General features: G+C 40.7%; 1 protein-coding gene across 9 annotated transcripts in view; it reads right to left on the minus strand.

Moving 5' to 3' along the window:
• Positions 1 to 229: 229 nt before the first annotated feature.
• The window catches only part of RAPGEF6 (Rap guanine nucleotide exchange factor 6), a gene marked incomplete at its 3' end in the record, with an annotated part of 140,258 nt that continues 120,048 nt past the window's right edge, over positions 230 to 20,439 (minus strand). For 6 of the 9 annotated variants that reach the window (XM_083600066.1, XM_083600068.1, XM_083600069.1 and 3 more), the window contains 4 exons: positions 16,368 to 16,596; positions 14,221 to 14,732; positions 7,923 to 8,234; positions 230 to 5,773 (listed from right to left, as the gene is read on the minus strand). In XM_083600066.1, the coding sequence (XP_083456192.1) occupies positions 5,748 to 5,773; positions 7,923 to 8,234; positions 14,221 to 14,732; positions 16,368 to 16,596 (1,079 nt within the window). The remainder of the gene's footprint in view (positions 5,774 to 7,922; positions 8,235 to 14,220; positions 14,733 to 16,367; positions 16,597 to 20,439) is intronic. The other 3 variants (XM_083600072.1, XM_083600071.1, XM_083600073.1) reach the window with 1 other exon arrangement.

The following is a 20,439-nucleotide window of genomic DNA, read 5'->3' on the forward strand; positions in this document are numbered from 1 at the left end:
CAGCCAGTTTGGCCGATGGTCAAGTTGGAACTGTACTGCAGCAACATCTGAAAGTTCTCCACCCACTGTATTAAGTGCCTGCAAAAACAACAAAAAGAGAGATTTCCTCTATAAACACCCCAGCACTGATAATCAGTATCAGAGGTAGGCTGGACATGGTTTCGTGAGTGAGTGGATAAGTCCTGGGGTGGGAGCGAATATGAGGATAGAAGGAAACCATTCACAAGAATCCATATTAAGTAAGTCGTTTATTGATTCCAACAACATTAGTAGATTGGATATTAAACAGTACTTTTAAACATTCTCTTAACCAAAAATATAACAAATATTTACAATCACTCGGTAAAAATACAAAAAAAGCATACAGAGGCACTGTCTTTCTAAAAGACGTAAGTGTAAGAGGTATCAAAAAATAGAAGACAAACATTGCTTGTTACAGAATACTTTACAATCACTGACTTGTGCAGTTTTACAATTGCTATCAGAATACCATTACAACTGTGCAGTTTTTGCCCATATGCTCACATATGCAAAAAGTCATTAATACCAAGCTAAACTGCATTCCATGTATATATATATATATATAAAAATTAAAAGACAAGACAATGACAAAAAAGAGAGGTGAACCAGAGCCAAATTCGGTTCCTACTCGATTTTTAAACTGTTGGCATTTAAAAAGCTTTCGTCAACAAGGGATCACCCCTATTTTCCCGATCAGCTTTGAAGGCAAGTAATATCCTCTTTAAAATTACATTTAATGTAATGCCAATTATATGGGACTTATAACTGTGCTGCTGCTGGTAAATGAATGGCTGAATGGGCCAGGTTTCTTTTTGTCCTGGTTTGACCTCCTCAGAGAAGCTAATAAAGAGGAGCAGCTCACCTCTTACTTCAAATCACAGTAGGATCAGGCCCTAAGAAGTGATTTCAAAAGCCTAAGTAAACACCACCTCTACTAGTGTCTGTGCAAAGTCCTCTCATCTTTAGCATAGAAAGAATGACTCTTCGGGTGAGAACACAATGTTTTAGTTTACCTTAGGTTGACACTGTGTCTCAGGGCAAGCAGAGTGCATATAAATACATGGGCACCTTCAAAATTACAAAATTGGAAAACATCAGTACATCTAGTACACTTTTTCTACCCCAATATTATGCACATTTCCACAATGCAGTTCATCAACATTATAAGCCCAGCATCAAATAGCACTCAACGGGCAAGCTTAAAATGATGTACAGTTCACTGGTCTACTTACACGTGAGGAGGACTTTTCCCCTCCTTCTTACCCATGTCACAACATGGAGGCAAAAGTTGACATTGGTTCCATGTTTCAGATTTCCAAACTTTCCTGCTTTAAAGGACATATCCTGTTTGGTTTGAGACACGTTTCCTCACAATATATTGTAAAAATAATAATAATAAAGGTTATGTGCAGAGAAGAGGCAGCCATTTCAAACACATGATCTTAGAAATTATATAGCAAGGGACAAAAGCACAGAACATGCCAACAATGTACTCATAAACATTAAGAATTAAAGTCATGTAAACAGCATAGAATAGGATTAAGAAAAGTTTTCATGTGAACTGGTTAAAAAAAGGTGATTCTGTCTCTTTGTATCCACCCATTTTGGCTAGTGTCCCTGATCAATGTGACCAGCTGATTAAAAGGGGGGCGGGAAGCAAACAAACAAATGAAGATCAGAGCAAGGACAGACTGAGGCAATTCACACTGTGCAAATCGGAAGCAGTCAAAAGAGTTCATTTACCCAGAGCATATTTACACTATATGGGCTCTATAGGACAACATGATTAACAAGATGTGCAGTGGCTTGAACACCAATGTACTTTTTTTATATAAAAAAAGAGTATTACTGATGCTGTAGATATGGAAAAACCAAATTTAAGAGGGTGATTGTTATCAAATGGCTGGTTCGATGATCTTCAGACAAGGTGAGCAGACCTTGAGATTTGTCAATAATGTAAATGAAAGGAGTATCAGGATTATCAAATGGAGAAGGATTACCCTCAAGCGAGAAGGCCTTAATCCTTTAGTTTTGTTCCTGCAAGCTAAAACAGTATTTGAGGTTACTGAGAAATTATATTATTGGCCCCAAAACATCAGTATTCCCTATTACGTTTGCAGTTATGTTAGCACTTATGCACCACTTGATACTTAAGATGAAAACTGAAGCTAAGGCTTGAGGTTTGCAAACTTTTTAATGGCAAGTATAGTTGCAGCCTTAGCACTTTATGCATGTTATGCAGAGCTAGAGGCATTGAGGTTCTTCACTGCGGTCAGCTGTCTGAACAGGAAAACAGAATAGCAGCTTGCTCATTCTAGGGGGTCAAACTCACCATAAAAACTTCACCGTGGGTTGGATCCAGACTAAGTTAATCATGCCTAAGGGGACTTAAGCAGGCTTGGGGAAAGCTATGGTCCTCCCAAGGTCACTGGAATGCAACTCCTATGACCACAAGCCATGCTGGCTGAGGTTGGTGGGAACTGCAGTTCATTATCAGGAGAGCTGTAAGGCTCCCCACCGCAGGACTAAAGAATGGCTTAATCTGGATCCAACACCATTATCTAGCTGCGCAGGTGCTTCTTCCTTGCCTCTGCTATGGCACTCATGGATTGTGGCCTATGTACACTTTCCACCAAGACTATATCTTAAACAAGTCTCACTCAACAGATGAAGTTGCAATAATGTGGAATTCCTAGTGGGGTTTGTGCTAGAAAATGTCACTGTGGGTTGGTCTGTGCCTGCGTCAACATGGCCGTATATGCGGAAATCACGGCTGCCAACTTGAGTCAGGTTTTGATATTATTTCATTAAGGCCCATACAAGTTGATCGCTCCCATTAAGGCCCTGGAGGCAAAGAAAAGAGAGCAGACTGATTGCGCAGCTACTTTTCTCAGATACTTAAGGCTAGAGTATTAACATGTGATTAGCCAACTAAATGATGAATCAGAGAGCCTCTCCATCTCCTTCTATTATTTTCTGGTTTGTAATTCCATGTTACAAGGCATCAACGGAATACCTCAGCGGGCTGCCAGAAATGGCATAGGTTTATCCAAACACCCTCCGGTTCACTAGAACTGCCCTAAGTCAATATGGATCATGCATATAGAAGGCTTAGGGAGTTACATTTTGTTTTTTGGTACATGTGTTTGGATTCTGCATCTGCCTCAGACTCAAAAGAAAACGTGAAAGCTTAGTACAACTTGAACAGTAAAAAAATAAGTTACTCTGAGGCACCTTTAAAATTGACAAACATCTTCCTTCTAGCTTAGATTGTAAACATTTAAGGTACTAGGATTTACAGGTAAACCTGAAATATACATCCATTTATAATGTTTGATGGGACAATTGCTAGAGGAAGAAAATAAATGCAGGGAACTCCAGTTCTTCTCCATGTACTCTGGTTGGCTAAGTAAAGCAAAGCTGCAACCTCAGCTTAGCCTAACTGTAAACAGTGACTTACTTTGTTCCTTAGCTTGTGTGTGTGTGTTCTACATATGCATGTACTTAGATAGATATATATATCTTTCTACACACACACACACACACACACACACACACACACACACACATGCAGACTATATTTAATACGGCTAGATGTCCGCATGTTTTGGAGGATGGTGCCTTGATAACAATTCCAAAGATTTGGTCACAAACAACCCTGCCCCTCCCCTAACTTGGGTCATCAGAGCACCTCCAAAGCACAACAATAGAACTACTTTCAGGGTCCGTAAAAGGATGGGATGATGTGCCTGCAGTTGCCCTGGGTTTCAGAAGTGCTTCAAAGTCACTGAGCATCTTTGTAGCCCTGCACCGAAGCCTTGGACAAGGGGAAGGGCTTGATCCTGCAGTCACAGTAGGTTTCTGAGACACTTGAGAGAGAGTTAAAGAGTCTGGCTGCTTCCAAGTGCCTCCATATCCCAGAGCAACTGAAGGCACGAGTCCCCAGCTGTTTCTCATTCTAAACTAACCACAAATGTGCTCAGCATTGGAGATTAGTGAGCAGTATTTATGGACTCCCACGGATGGTAATAAATTACAGGCTACACTTTACAGGTTCGTTCTAAGAGTGGGTTATCTCGTTTGTAAAGACCCTATACCTCAAGTATTCAAAATGGTTTTGGGGGGGGTGAGGATGTAGAATATGGAATAATCTGGACGCTGAAACACACTAAATTTAGTCCTGGCCACAAAGACAGAAAGATAAGCATACAGTAGTCTGCAGTGCAAATATTCAAAGTTATTGATGGCCACACATTTTGTGATGAGTTTTTGTTCCCGAAGACTGAAATTCTAAACACCTTCCCTCTTTTGTGTTTTTCTCTAAGACATTGTGGTTGCAAGGAAGCTGACAGTTCAAGTGCAGAGCTTAACCGGAGGCAAGCCTCACGGGGGTTTGGCCTCAAAGTCGTTTCCAGATATGAAGGCTCAGCCAGGATCATATGAGTTCAGTCTAGTGGAGTGTGTCACAGCAGCTACAGAGCAAGTAACTGCATCCAGGGGGGAAAATGCTTCCAGGTAAATCTAAGGCCTGAGAATCAAGCACAGCATTGTGCATATATAGCTTTGTTTTTTTAAAGAGAAGAACAAAAACCTAACGTTCCATTTCAATTTCCAAGGTTCTCCTTGTAAGTTTTGAACACCTCAAGCTGAGCATCACTTGACGGGCACTTCTCCGGTGCAAACTGGATGCAGCTCAAAAGTTCAGGACCTGGCAGCTTCTTCCATTTGTTGCAAGGGGACTTGCACTGGATGGGTTCACAGGAGATTGCGCTGTAAATACAAGGTAACACACACACCATGATTCAATTCGATGGAAGGGCAAGAAATGGAATGCGGGAAAGAACAGAACTGCAGGTACTTCCTTGTTCATTTGATAGCTGAAAGGACGGCGGTCACATGTACTTCACCGGTTTTAAAATACAGGACCAACAGATGGCAGTGTTCCACAACACTATGCACATTAAAGCACACTCAATACACACGTCAGGGCTTGGCATTTTACAAGAGAGGTTTATGTGGCAATGTGTGTAAACCTCTAGCTGCACTCATGACATCCAGTTCCTCAGAAATCCACGGTGTTTTGCTAGCATAAAACATGTCATTAACACCAAGATAATTTGTTACCTTATTTTCTTTGTAAAAGCATTCACATTAGCCAACCAGAGCATTCTAATACACATATAAACAAACAAACAAACAAACAAACAAACCAAAGCCTTATTATAAACTCCAAATTAATAAATTACTCTTCAGATTGCTGCAGATGTATCCTTGGTTTCGCTGAAGTGTTGCAGTTCCGTAAGCACGTAAAATAACATTCTTCAATTGAGAGCCGTAATGGTCACAAAGAAAATATCTGAGCAAAGTCTACTAAAAGCGTCTACAGGTTTCCTGCAGAAGAATGTTTCCAAGTTGGCCCCACTTCGTTAAAAGGGAGGTCCTTCTGGATTCTGCTTTCTGCAATTCAGGGTCAGTATTCCTTAGAAATTGTTGTCTGTCTCTCTCAAGATATAAATAGTTTTCTTAGGCTGTGAAGCTGATTGCAGTGAAGCAAAAGAAGTTCAAAATTAGGATCCAGATTAGGTCCGTCATATTATTCAGAAGACAAGCAAATGCAACATTTGAAGTCAATAGCAGCAAGCTGTCAGCTACAGCTAACAATATTGTACAATTCCTTCTTCCAATGTTACTGTGACTTGGGGCAATTTTCACAGGAAGCGCAAAGGCTAGACTGCTGAAACTTGTTCATCTTCTGTGAAGCAAGAGAAACACAGTAAACCATCTGTTCCATAAACATGCAACACATTTAGTCAATACACTGACCACACCCACTCTGAACGTGAAAGCTGCTCCCCACCGGGTTTCCCCGACTCAAAATCAAATGACTGGCATGCATTTTCAAAGCATTCAAAATCCTCCCTTGCAGCCATCCTTAATGCTTTTGATCATGTGAACAAAAATGAAAAGAAACATGCTGTCAGCTTAAGCAAAATATTACATGTCCTTTCTGTCATGCAGTGATTTCTTTTTCTTTTTCTAATAGGATTTGGGAAGCTGCGTATGTTAGACCTATGGAAACATCACTGCTTATCAGCCTTCTTCCCCCCAGTAGCTTCCTTTACTATATACTCTTCAGATAAGCTACAAGGCACACATGCTACTGCTTGAGCGCACACACAAAACTCTGCTTTGTGTGTGTGCTCAAGCAACAGAATGTGTGCATGGATGCTTTCAATCATAATACAAATTCAAAAGACGTCTGGAGACTGGGCACTTCATATACGGGAAACAATGACCAATATGGGGAGTTTCAACATAAAGTTAAAAATCCCATTGCATATGCCCAAGTCATGGGTACATCTAACATAGGTATTTTGATCTCAGCCATAGTTTGGAAGGAGTCAGTCGACTGGGACTCATTTAATGAGGCACAGCATGGTGCAGTGATGACTGGATCCAAATTTCCCATCAGTCACTGATGCACACTCACTCTGAGCCTCATCTGGCTCACCTGGATGGGGAAAGAACTATACGGGCAGGATAAAATTATAATACAAAAATAAAATAATGGATTATTTTGAATTTGAAGCCGGGGAATGCATCCTAATGTGCTATTTTTAGAGCGCTTTAGTATCTGAGAGATTAGGAACATGATCCCACACTGCTATGTATATACACATACATTTCCTTCCTTTCACCCACCAACATTCCCCTTCTTCTGAAACACAGCACTGTGTGTATAGCACAACTAAGAGCTTTTTCAACTCAAGGGAGCATGTCAGGCCAAATTTGTGCCAAATTTCTAATTTTGTAAAAGCACACTCAAAGAGGAATTTCAATTCATGCATTCAATTAAAAATGGGGAGGGGGGAGAGATTGTGCCAAACAACCAAGAGTGGTGGACAACAGAAAGTGGACAACAAATGGAATAAATTGCAAAATCAAAGTTGCCTGTTTTCATTAGGTAAAGTGGGGGGGGAGGGGAAGCAAGCAAAACCTTCACTTTAGACCCCTTTTAAATCTTCATGATTTGGGGAATTAAGCCCTTTAGGAGATGATTGTTGAGGTGTAAAAAGGTTGGGAAAGGGGTCAAGTGCAAAGTACCAGCGTGGTCCAATTAGTGGGTCCCTCTGGGCTCGACTGTGCCCACTAAGCAATTTCGTGAGGTTTGCAACTCTTGCTTGTAAATAATTGAAACTACAATTTAAAGTCTCAGCTGTTTTCAGTCTGATAGCATCCCCTTCAAAAACGTAAGGGTGGAAACTAATGGCCATTTAATGTGCAGCCACGACTTTAAACTGCACTTTGTTGCAGCTCCAGCTGCTTGGGCAGCCAGTAATATCTTGATTCTGGATATGTGGGACACTGAGCCTTATACCCCCACCGAACTGTACAGGAGGAAATGCCCAGCTTACTACATGACAGGAGCTTACAGATGGCCACTATGTGGCAGGGGCCCATCTGTTTCCCCCCTAACCAAGACAGAAGTTGCTTGTATGCACTAGCAGTTTCGTAGACCTAGTTTGGTTTATTTCATTCTGAAGCATCTTTCTGTTACGTACAAAAAATAATAATATTATGGGCTCTTTGGGAGAGTTTCATCTGCCTTTCAGGGACAAGAAATGTGGACCACTCTGTGCACCTGGCTTTATACTTGCATTTGTTGGAAACATGCTGGTTAATCATGAACACAGTGATTAATGTGCTGGATTTTTTAAAGGGTTGTTCATTTCACAGTACGCACTTGAAAAGCGTGTGCAATTGATTTAGAAGCGGAGGGGGGAAATCACTGAAGCACACTCAAGGTGATCCTGGTGAGGTCAGACAATTCGTGCATTGGCCACACTTACAAATCACACACCAATTTACTAAATAGCTGTCAAATTAGATCTTCAACATACCATCCTCTTCACTATTTGCGTCAGTCATATCTGCTAGCTTAGGATGGGACGGCTGTCGGCCATGCAACTGAGGCATCTTCTTTGGAAAACAAGCCACTGGTTCGCTACTCAGAGGAGTGGAGGAGAGCCTAGAGAGCTTGCTATGCAGCATCTTTGACCTCTGCACCGCCACACTATAGTCTGGAGGTTTTAGGTGTGGGTGGTGAGGTGATCCTTCCTTTAAGTCCGCTAAGGAAATCCCCATATATCCTGGCGGGGTGGGCGGTGGCTCCCTATACCTATTGTCTTCCTTAGGTGAGGTGACACAGTACACTGGCACAAGAAATAAGCAATGGAAATGTTAATGGAGAAAACAAATGAGAAGGGGAAAAGCATTTCTTTTAAAAAAAAACAGTGAAATGTTACAATGGCTAAACTGAAAACTGATAACAAAAAAAGTAAATGAAAGAATTGCTTGTTATAAAAGGCCACCGGCAGGATTTTAAACATTATGTACTGAAAAAGTCACAGTATAGAGAGGCAAGATTCCTAGATTCAAGGAGCTGAAGCAGTCCTTAAAGGCTCCCTGATCTCAACGGTTGGCAAACAGGCAGACAGCAATAGGCACTGTTATAAACCTGCACTTCAATTAATACATTTTATCTTGTAGCCTCCACAAACTCAAGTGCGAAAATCAAATATCCCTAAAATGGGGTGGAGGGGGCGGGGAATAGCTGCATTTTGAAAACAGAAAGAAAAAAGAAAAAACCAATCTAAAGAATTTTAGCAGGACCAGCAAAGCATTCATATACAGTGATATGTGAAAATAGAGGTTTTGATAAGATGTTTGCACGAAATAAGTCTGTTTAGTTGCTACTGGAAGTTATCTCTAACAGCCATGTGATTAATTTGCCTTCTTTGACCATAGCCATGCCATATACAATGTCCCCAGCTTTCCAAATCTACGTTGCTAGAACATCTTTTGACAGCAGTTGGACCAAATCTCTAGCTAAAACATGTAAAATTAATTTGGAAGACTCTCACATTCCTGATTTTTTTTCTAGCTATATATCCTTGGAAATGTTCCTCTAAAATAATGACAAGGTGCCATCCACCAAACCCTTCGCATTAGGGCTATTCTTTAAAAATGCCCTAAGGCAAACTAAGACCCGGGAGCCAGAGCCGGCCCAATCGCCTTCCGAATCTGGCCCCCAGACGGTCCGGGAATCAGCGTGTTTTCACATGAGTAGAATGTGCCCTTTTATTTAAAATGCACCTCTGGGTTATTTGTGGGGCCTGTCTGGTGTTTTTACATGAGTAGAATGTGTGCTTTTATTTAAAATGCATCTCTGGGTTATTTGTGGGGCAGAGGAATTTGTTCATTCCCCCCCAAAAAAAAATATAGTCCGGCCCCCCACAAGGTCTGAGGGACAGCCTCCTGCTGAAAAAGTTTGCTGACCCCTGTGTGACCTTACACCTATGCTATTCATGAGCTCTGGTGCCATTCTTAATTCTATTTATATTAGGTGGAATGATTTATTTCAGTTGTGAAAATCTGGTTTGGAGACAATGGGCAGTATCCAACAAGCTTCTTCTATCGGTACTAGGATTTTTCCTTATGCAACAAAACTTACCCTCTCTAATAGTTCCACACCCTCCCCAAATCCGCTCTGGAGAGAAAAACCCAGAACAGATTTAGAGGGCACTTGGGGAGAGGAAAGTGGGGAGGGAGGGAGATCTGTTGCAAAAGCAAAATTCCTTGTGCTGATGGAACAAGTTAGTTGGATACTGCCCAATCTGCTTTCGAAAAGGTTTATATTACACTCCTAGCAATTAAGATAAGAGTATAACCTCTTTATTTAGGCATCACATTCCTAAATGCATTCTTTGTAATAATAGGATCCATTAACAGGGCAGAGGTAGCTGCTATGTTGGCTTCAGGAAACAAAAGTTGCCTTGGTTCTTGGCCCAATAGCTGGCCTCAGTTTTCGAACATTTCGGAAGTTGAACGGTCTTCCGGAACGGATTATGTTCAAAAACCAAGGTACCACTGTACTACACAAAGCACTTTACACACACACACACACACACACACACACACACACACGTAACTTATCTGTAATACAAACATTCTTGACATTTCCAAACCTGAGAATTTACTTCATTGTTCCTATGTGAGTGAAATTTCCTGATCAATAACTTTCAAAACCTTAACCTTACAGCATTAATTTCAATTAATGTACATGTCATACTGCCAGCATTTTTGGCAATAAATGTAATTAAAATACCTACAATTCACCTTGACACTTGCCTTTGCTAGAATTATGTAAGTTTAGTTTGTGAAGCTTTTGTCTCTTGTCTTAAGACTACCCCATTCTTATCTTCAAATATGACTTGTCTTAATCCTAAAGTAGGTAACCAAGGTAGTCTAAGCCAGACAAATGGTGTTAACACTGGAATGCCAATGTTATCCAAATAAGTTACTACTACTACTACTTATTATTATTATTATTATTATTATTATTATTATTATTATTATTATTCATTTCATTTCTATACTGCTTTATATTTTTAAGAGGGACTCTGCCAGTTAAAAAGCTGCAGGTATCAATTCAACATACTCTTAAGTTGCAATTTTACGTGTTACATTCATTCAGTAATACCACTGGAAGGCCCTTTCTGCAATTCAAAACCTACAGCTCTTACATAGATTTCCTAAGGTATATTCCAATATTTTACCACAGTTAGATTACTCTAAATGGTTAGCTTACTACTCTCCATCAACAGATTGGTACAGAGCTGTAGTCCTACCACTTGCTAGTGTGAAACCTTGAAGTAGCGGCAATGTAAGCACTGGAAAGGAACAAAAAAGGGCAGCTGAAGTCATGCATTTCCAGTCTCATCTGACACTTCTAAACTATGCCAATTTTCAACATTAAGTTTATTTACAGTGCCAAAGGAACACAATTTGCAAGAGGTGGTTTGTTGTTGTTTTTGTAAGTTTCTATTCCAAAACAGCAGGCTTCTATAAAACAAGTGCAAAAGTGAAAAGTAGATTATATACTGATAAACTAATATCATTTACAGACAATTGTTGTGATGCCCTTTTAGTTGCTAACAAATAAATGGCAAAATCAAACAAGGAGCAGGCTTTGGGGATATTCTTTGATAAAAGATAAAGATGGTCTAAGCTGAATAGCTCAGTCGGTAGAGCATGAGACTCTTAATCTCAGGGTTGTGAGTTGGAGCCTCAGGTTGGGCAAGAAATTCCTGTATTGCAGGGGGTTGGACTAGATGATCCCCAGGATCCCTTCCAGCCCTACAATTCTGTGATTCTGTGGTGTCTGCATGTCAGGTCTGTGGAAAAGCGGACAGCTGGCAAAATGCTAAGACTGATCAAGGTGGCAAGAACAGACAGGAACAATGAGAGAATGCTGGGCTTACATAGACTGGGTGTGTAACCCCTGCCCCACCCAAACATTCATTCGGCAATGTTGGTTTTGCCTTAGAGCTAGGCAGAGGATGAAATGTAATGCAAGCCCAAATTTTGGGGGGTGATCTGAGGAGACGCAATTACCCTCTGATGAAAAAGCTATGCCCTTAGGGAAAGGTTTATTAATTAGATTTCACTGGCATTTAACTTCCTGACAATTCCTCTTTGCAAAACTGTTTATTCCTGCTTTGATCTTGTTAGTTTTCCTTTAATTTTGAACTGTGAAAATCCTGTTTACACTGGCACTAATAAGAATGTGAATTAAAACAGTAATGGCGTGGGGCAAAAGGACAAAATGGGCCAGCTACTAGAGAGGTGGCTCTCAGTTTGAAAATTGTGAATTCCCTTTCTTTGGTCTACAGACGTGCCATTTTCTTTCCTTCTCCTCTTCCAGCTTGTGCCATGTCACAAACCTTTCACAGATCGTCTCGTTCCCTTTGTTTCCAATGTTCAGAGGTGAGTGTGGAGCCCTATGTAAGCCAAAAGAGGACCATGCACACCCAAGAGGAAGGTGCTAGCACAGGGGTCAGCAAACTTTTTCAGCAGGGGGCCGGTCCACTGTCCCTCAGACCTTGTGTGGGGCTGGACTATATTTTTGGGGTGGTGGGAGAATGAATTCCTATGCCCCACAAATAACCCAGAGATGCATTTTAAATAAAAGCACACGTTCTACTCATGTAAAAACACACTGATTCCCAGACCGTCCATGGGCTGGATTTAGAAGGTGATTGGGCCAGATCCGGCCCCTGGGCCTTAATTTGCCTACCCATGGCCTAGCAGGCATGTGGGAACCTCAAGTCCTGCAGAAATGTGTGTATGGATGGATAGACAGAGAGACAGATACAAACAAAACAAGGCTACATAATGTTGACTGTTTTTTTTGGGGGGGCTGAATAAGAAACTGGCTGGGTGGAAAAATGAAATTATGAATCTCAAAAGAATGCACAGCTGGCTGGCATACTGAACACTCCGCACAGTTGTAATATTTTGCAGCAGCTCCCCCTTGTTGACATTAATTCCATTTTGATTTATCAAAATGGCTAAAAGCTGCCAGTGACATGAATTTAATTGTTCCTACAGTGAAATACGCTTCAAATGCACTTTGAGGAAAAGGAAACTGTGTTCAAAGACTTGGATCCTCCTACTGGGGGAAAGGGGAAGGTAATTTTCACAATTCCACCTGTTCAGGGAATTTTTTAATGACTGATGTTTTAATATATTTTTAATCTTTTATTGGAAGCTGCCCAGAGTGGTTGGGGAAGCCCAGCCAAATGGTCAGGGTAGAAATAAATAATAATAATAATAATTATTATTATTATTATTATTATTATTATTATTATTATTATTATTATTATTATTATTATTCCCCAGTGCCCTAAGATAATATACTCCAAGTGATTAGGAGACCCTCTGGAGGTGTCACTGGGAGCTGTATAGGGAAAGAGGAATTGGCAAAAATTTCCTTCCTTCCACCAGTAGAAGCCCCTGTTGGATTGGAGTCCCCCACATTGACAGAAGAGCAACCAAGGGTCCAAGCCAGGATGCCCCCACTTTATCCCCAAATATCACAAACAGCTGATCAATGCACAGTGGTGGCACAAAAATAAAAACTGCAACAATACCCTCAAACCCACTACAACAACTTCCCTTGCAGGGCTTTCAAATATTTTTTAAAAAACAGTCAGCCAAGGATTCCAAAAAGCATATTCCAGACATGCAGCCAACACCATGCCAAAATATCCAATGTCATAAAACACAACTCTCTTCCCGTATCGTCCTATATTTCATACCTGACTGAGAACATTAGTAGGAAGGTACTGGTAGCAGTACGTGAATGTGCACTGCTACCAGCAGCTGAGCATGTAAGGCAATCTATCGAGTGGAAGAGGATGCATATCTCACCCTCTTTCACAAGATGCCTGGAGTGGACACTGATGTGGGTGTGAGATATAAAGTAACATGGTACAGCTGAGGATGAGTTAAAGGGAGGAAAGAGGTATAGGGCAAGTATAGCATCTAGGAGCAGAGATCATTGCACATTGGAAAGGGCAGGCAAGAGAGAGAAGTCCCCTGAGAAAATGTATCCATATCCTTTTCTTCAATGCTAAAAGCAGCTTTCACATCTAAGACAATGTGGGATATATATATTTTTCAATAAAAGAATCACCATGATTTATGTATTCTCTTAACTGATTTACAATCTGTGTACAATTATATTTTTATGCCATATTTCCCGACTTCAATAATACGACCTGATATGTCACTCTGGTATGAAATCTATTTGGTTTTGGCACAAAATACTTCCTGGGATACTCAGCATTTCGAGGATGGCCAAGCTGATGGCAATGCAAAATGACACCTGGAGAATATTTTCTTTCTGCCTTAAGGGCAAAGGGGAGCAGGTAGGCAGCGCTGAATGGCTGGAAAAAGTATCGCAACGTGGACGATTTCTGCACCAACTTGGTCATCTCCAGTGTAATGCATGAGAGGGCTCAAGAAAGGACAGCCCAAATTCTTATTGGAAAACTGCAAAAAGATATCTCAGAAAGGTTTTTTTGGAAAAGGTCACAGAAAAAAATTCCTCCGCTTGTTGCATAAGCCTGCTCCCTTCCCCGTAAGGCAATAAAAAGTTTGCTGTTCTGTTACTTTAAATCCCACCCCTGCTCCCAAGGAGGTCTGGAAACACTTTGGGCTGTGGATTTATTTGATTGAAAACATGTGTACAAACTGGATTTCAACATGCAATCTGCTGATGTCATTTCTTAACAGCTTAATAACATAATACAGTGCAGCTGTGGGAGCTTCCACAGCCTTTGGGCGGCTTACCTATGAGGCCTCTCTCGGTACTGGAAGTGACAGTTTTGTATGTTGTATCGCCACCTGCTTTGGAGTCCAAAACTTCAGCCTGCTCTACTGCTAAGCTGTCAAGTCCTCGCCGCTTCACTGTCCCACAGTTTGCTTCATATGCGTCTGACAGAGAACTCGATGAAGCCCAGCTCTGCCGGGATTGGTCAAAGTCCATGCCCGTTTTGGATTGCCTGCTGCTGTTTGAGTGGGCGTGGGGCTGCAAGTGAATCTCTTCAGGGCAGCTGCTTGATGGTTCTACTTCAGCAATGGCCCTTTCTAAGTGAGCGTGGCGGTAAGAGTTTAAGAGGTCCCAGCCTTTCTGGTTCTGGATATTTTGGAAGTTATCATGAGAACTACTTGAGCAGGAGGTCCAGCTCCCACGACCACTATCTGCTGCTTCTATCGTGATGTGTTCGTGGGAAATCTCCTCCGTGCTCATGGAAGATGGGACAGGCAGGCCTCGGATCACTGGAGGTCTGGACAGTGGCCAACTGAAATCAAAGACCACAGCATTATAAAGGCAGCATGCAAGCAATTCAATGGCGACAAATGGCAACAACATCCAGGGTTGAAGACAGTCTGTAAAATGCTTGCTCACCTCTTTGCATCTGAGCAAGTTGAGCAGAACTCTTGGAAATTTTCAAGGTATGAAATTAAGCTTAGAGTCCAGTTGGTTCAAAATATGACAGCTTTTGCCTTAACCATTGGTTGTGTCTATACAGTTGTACCTTGGATCTCAAACGCCTTGGCTCCCGAATGATCAAAACCCGGAAGTGAGTGTTCCGATTTTCGAACTATTTCGGAAGCCAAATGTCCAGCGTGGCTTTCAAGACAATCAGAAGCCGTGCCTTGGTTTTCAAATGGTTCCGGGAGTCAAACCTACTCTCGGAACACATTCTGTTCGAGAATCAAGGTACTACTGTACTGAAGACTTACCTATGTCTTATTATATCTAATACAATGCTATGGTAGGGTTATCCAATGTGGTGCCTTACAAATATTGTTGGACTCCCAACTCCCAACAGCCCCAGCCAATATAGGTACTGGGCAAGGATGATGGGAACTATAGTCTAATAACATTTCTAGGACACCACATTGTCTACAACTGCATTACAATGTCTTTCCACTAGCCAACAGGCTCTGCCAACCGCAAATGTTGATTTCTATGGGTGGTAGTCAACTAATTGAAATTAACGTACCTAAGTTAGTCTTGATCATTAATATTAGTGTGTCTACTATGAGGAAAGTTAGTTAAATACAACCCTATGATCTCCCTTCTTTCTTTTCTTCAAGACAAGCATCAGGCCATTACACATCTAAATGCTACAATTTTACCTGCTTGTAGGAAATAATAATTTCAACATCTTATATTTTCAATCTTTATGCAATTTCTTTTAACCTATGCTGACGTGGCAAATCATGTACTGAGAACCAAGTGCTATTGCATTTCAAGAAACAGTTATTAAATGAATCAGTGATGAACTGAATATTGATTAGTGAACAGCAACATTAATTGAATCTACATGGGAAAATTTTATTTTTTATTTTTTTGCAAAAGAAATAAATGTTGGTAAAAGTTCTACAGACCCTGGAGGCCTTAGTTATAATTGGTACTGTCCAGCCTTCCACTGGCAGAATCCATTTTCTCTTCTGAGAGTGGCAACCAGGTTTCTGACCATTATGCCTTAGGCATAAGCCTGGAAGCACATTTCCCACTTGCTTAGCAGAGCTGTTAAAGCACTGTCACGAAACACCATGGTCACGCTGTACATTTGAACACGAACACATTTTAAATGGCAAATCTTTTCAGGGCTTTCCAGGATAACATCTTTGAACATGCAGTGCCTGGTGCTATACCAGAGGCAATTTATTTAAATCCTGCAGCTTTAATGCATTTTCTAGGATGTACATTAATACACCAATTTAAAGGCCTACCAATATAGGGGAATTCATAGCCTGTTTAAAATTCTAACTTGAGATTTCCCGAGCAGGGAGCATACTTTGCTCTTTCTAAAAGTGGTTTTCAGCAGGCTAATAGCACCTGTAAGCATGATTACAGCATAGGCAGTAAATGGCTTGAACAGAAAATCCTTTCGCTACTCTCTCACGTGTCAATCACTTCTTACCCAGGGCAAGGCTGGCTGTATTCAGAGGACGGATGAGGGTGCTCCTTCCTTTCAACTGCTCCTACTGAATCCACAACTACGACAGCCTGAGCCAGACATCTTTCATCCTGAAGGGCTGCAGACATGGAGTCAGCAGAGCAGTTGCTCACAATGCTGGACCGTGAAGAGATCTCGCTGTGGCTGGAATCTGAAAAATTCTCAGATTTTGCAGATGGTATCAGGGCATAGCCTAAGGAGGACAGGGGAAGAAAGGATTCAACTTTTTTAAAGAGTTCAGACAGCTAATTTATGACACTGCTATGGTATTTTAAAGACAAAGATGCTTTCCACCACTTCTCTCTCCTCCCTTGTATGGCTTTTTAATTGTTCATTTTACGTTACTGAGCTTCCTTTTCATTCAAAAGAAGAGAATAAAAAAATCAACTGTAGAGTGGAGCAACGCTTCACTAATTACTTTGAACATTTGTCACAAGGATACAATTTGCATGCTTTCCTTCAAATGGCTATAATATACAATGAAAACAGAGCAAAAAAAACAACACATGGGATTTGCAGATAAGGCTTCTTTGAAAGCTAAACATAAACCAGAATGTATTTTGTATAATTAAGTTTTTACCTCTCTCTTCAGTACATTGTATTTTATTTTATCGCTATGGCTAGTAGCTGATGCAAATAAAGATTCTTCTGATTCTGAAGCTAAACATAGGAGAAGTAATTTGCCAGTCAATAGCGATCAAGAATCTGCAACGATTTCACCCAAGATACACCCGCAAACAGTTTAAAGTAATTTTATGTTCATTTGCACTAACATTCCCCACCGCCATTAATGAAATCTCAGCTGTTCATAAATCTAGATTGAAATAGGCTATAGATACTGTGTTGACGGTTTGGCTTTAATTTACTTCAGTTAGGTTACGTAGGAAAAGTATTCATTAGAATGACAGTTCCAATTTTTGTTCTACCTGCTGTTCTGAAAAAAATGATACAGGTAACTAACAGAATTGTGAAGTTGGAAGGTACACCAAAGGGCCGTCTAGTTCCCTGGAATGCAGGAATCACAGCTAAAGCATCCCTGACAGATGGTCATCCAACCTCTGATTAATAACCTCCAATGAAGGAGAGTCCACCACCTTCCAAGGGAGCCTATTCTACCATTAAATAGCTCTTACTACCAGAAAGCTCTTCCTGGTGTTTAGTCAGACTCTCCTTCCTTGCAACTTGAACCCATCAGTTGAGGTTGTCCCCTCCAGAGCAGCAGAAAATAAGCTGGCCCCATCTTCCATGTGACAGGTATTTGAAAGTGGCCATCATATGGTACAGCTTGATTTTTCTCTCCAGCTGCTTAACATGTGTGATTTCAACTTTACACAGTTGGAGGCCAGCTGGTTGAAATCACACAAATTATAAGCATGGAAGGCAGAGAGCTTAAAAGCTCTTTTTGCGCAGGGTTTTCCCAGTGCGGAAAGAACTGCTTTTCTAGGACTGCAGCTGAGAGCAAGCTGGCTAGGATTGCTAAAACCTCATTCACCCCAGGCAACTGTGGCAAATCCTTAGAAGGTGAATGTGCTGGTAAGTTTCTTATCTGCCAATCTGAACAAAAAAAGTACCTGTTCCGGTCTTTGCTGGGCTGAGAGGCAATAAAAAACCCCAGAAGCAATGGGTTCACAAATTAATTCTAAAGCCTGTGGTTTGTTGCCTCTCCAGTGAAGTAAGGGCAGAAGCAGAGGATATCAGGCACAACTGAGCAGCATCCCATTAGCACACTGTTTATTCACTTTAGGCCATAGTTTGCTTTAAACTGTGGTTTAACTTTGGTGGTGAACCGGTCAAATATGAGCTTCAAGTAGAATTTTTATACCAATATTCTTGCTAAGCCTTACTGTGCTGCACTGTCTACTGCCGTATGTTCAGTTTAAGGAGCATTACATTTCAAATGGATTTTTTAAAGATAAGATTCAGATTTAACGTAATACAAGATAACACGAGCTTCAGTACAAAGATGTCTGCAAATGTAACATAAAGGCTGGCAACATTAATCCTGCCACGTGGGAATCCCTTGCAGATGACCACAGTGCCTGGAGACAAGCTGTCAAGAATTCATAGCTGTGACCAGAGGAGAAATGACCACTGGGAGGAGCATAGAGAGAAAAAACACCATGGTGGATCTGCAGCAGCCTTTATCTACCCCAGCTGCAACAAAACATGTCTTTTCTGCATCTGTCTCTACAGCCACAGCAGGAGCTGCAACTGTCCAACGACTTGACCTCAACCCCAAAGGTGCAGTCCTCCATTGTCTCCCGAGACAGATGGATGCCAGCAAAACAAAAGCCAATACACATTTCATACTTGTAAACTTCCTAGGCTGTGTAATATCTTGCTGATGTTCAACTCTTACTGAAACCGTAAGCCTGGTCCACAACTTAAGCGCAATGGCACTCAGTAAGTATATCAAAAATAGTGACAAGTCAAAACCTTTATCTTAACACTGCAGAAAAGAACTTTAAGGGCATCTATCAATCTATCACATTTCGTTTGCTTCAGCTAATTGTAGAAAGTACTGGCAGTTCTGAAAATGCCTCCATTAAGTAAACCAGGAGACTTCCAGAGTGAAGCTGCAGAATCTGATGGGCCAATCAGACATGCAATTTTCCATTTGTCAACTAAAAAAACAAGCAAGCAAACTTGTCTGCAGGCGACTCTAGACAAAACCACCATCACTTATTCAATGGTTCAGAACACATGGTAACATGGTTTCTCACTGCTCCCAATCCTTGACAGGTCTTTTCTTTTTTTAAAGTATGTTCCTGCAATGCCTTAGCACTTTTCATGTTTCTATTTTTCTCCCTTATCTTCATCGGATATGGGCTTTTAAAGTAATTTACTGGTAAAAAGAAAGTAGGAAATTGGTCTCAATATATTGCTTATGATCCAGGAAAAATAAGCGCCGAGCTTCTCTTGCTGTAGGTGGTCATATATAGAACACCCAAATTTAAAAACTAGCTTGCTGTCTTGCTTATTTGAAAGGGAAATTCCCAGAATAATATGTATGTTATCTGTGCCTTTTTTAAATTGGGGGAAGAGAGTTTGAGTAACAGTTTGGGGATCCATTATAAGCTGCTACTAAGAGAAAGAAACATTCCTTGTGTATGTGCATATAGGCTATGCATATGCCTCTGTGATACATGGCCAAGATTTATTAATGCATTTATTTTGAAAGGAGACACTCTTTGAACTGCTTCCCATGGAAAAAAACTGTGTTTACCTCTATGAATTTATACAAAACACATGGAAATAATCCCAATTAATAAGCAAGCTGGCATTTTGGGATATAAAATCCAGAAACTTTGAGGTATGCACAAATTTATAAATATTTTCATTAGCGGGAAGTAACCATGTGTGATATTTTATGAGATGATAGATCTAATAGCTTAAATGTAAACAGATACATTTTGCCTAAAAATAACAATTCAAAATGCATCTACTCACAACATGTTAGGGAAAATCTGTGAAACATGTTAAGTATATAGTAAAAGCAGAAACCTCTTTATCATGAAAGCAGTTGGGAAGTTAAGTTAAAACCTTTGATTACATAAAACACTCACACCTGTATTTTTTTTAAAAGTAAAATGAAACTGTAAATCCCAAAAGGGTACAAATTACACATAACTGAATAGTAGTGCACACTGATGTGATATGAATGATAATTGTAGATTGTGGCTACACAGTTCAAAGGCTATCCCTACAAGAGGACAAATACTGAGAACTGTTGTATATTTCAAACAGGCTGAGGTCTCTCCAAAAGAAAAACGAAAAAGGTACATACAAGCTTATGCCCACTTTCTTGAAATAAGTGCCATGGTCCTTATGTATAGGTCAAGCTACAAGGGCTGATTCCTATATGCAAATCATGTGTGAAGCAATTACTCCACTACGGTTCTGTTTATCTCATCCACACCACTATATGAACTGTATGAATAGTAGGAAGTGCACACAGAGCTGCTTCACACAATTTGCTTGCCATGTATGTAACTGCATATCATGCAGCAGCCCAACTGGAAATTGCATGTCGCCA

The sequence above is a fragment of the Podarcis filfolensis genome (genome assembly GCF_964270895.1).
Source record: "Podarcis filfolensis genome assembly, chromosome: 2".
Classification (NCBI taxonomy): Eukaryota; Metazoa; Chordata; class Lepidosauria; order Squamata; family Lacertidae; genus Podarcis; species Podarcis filfolensis.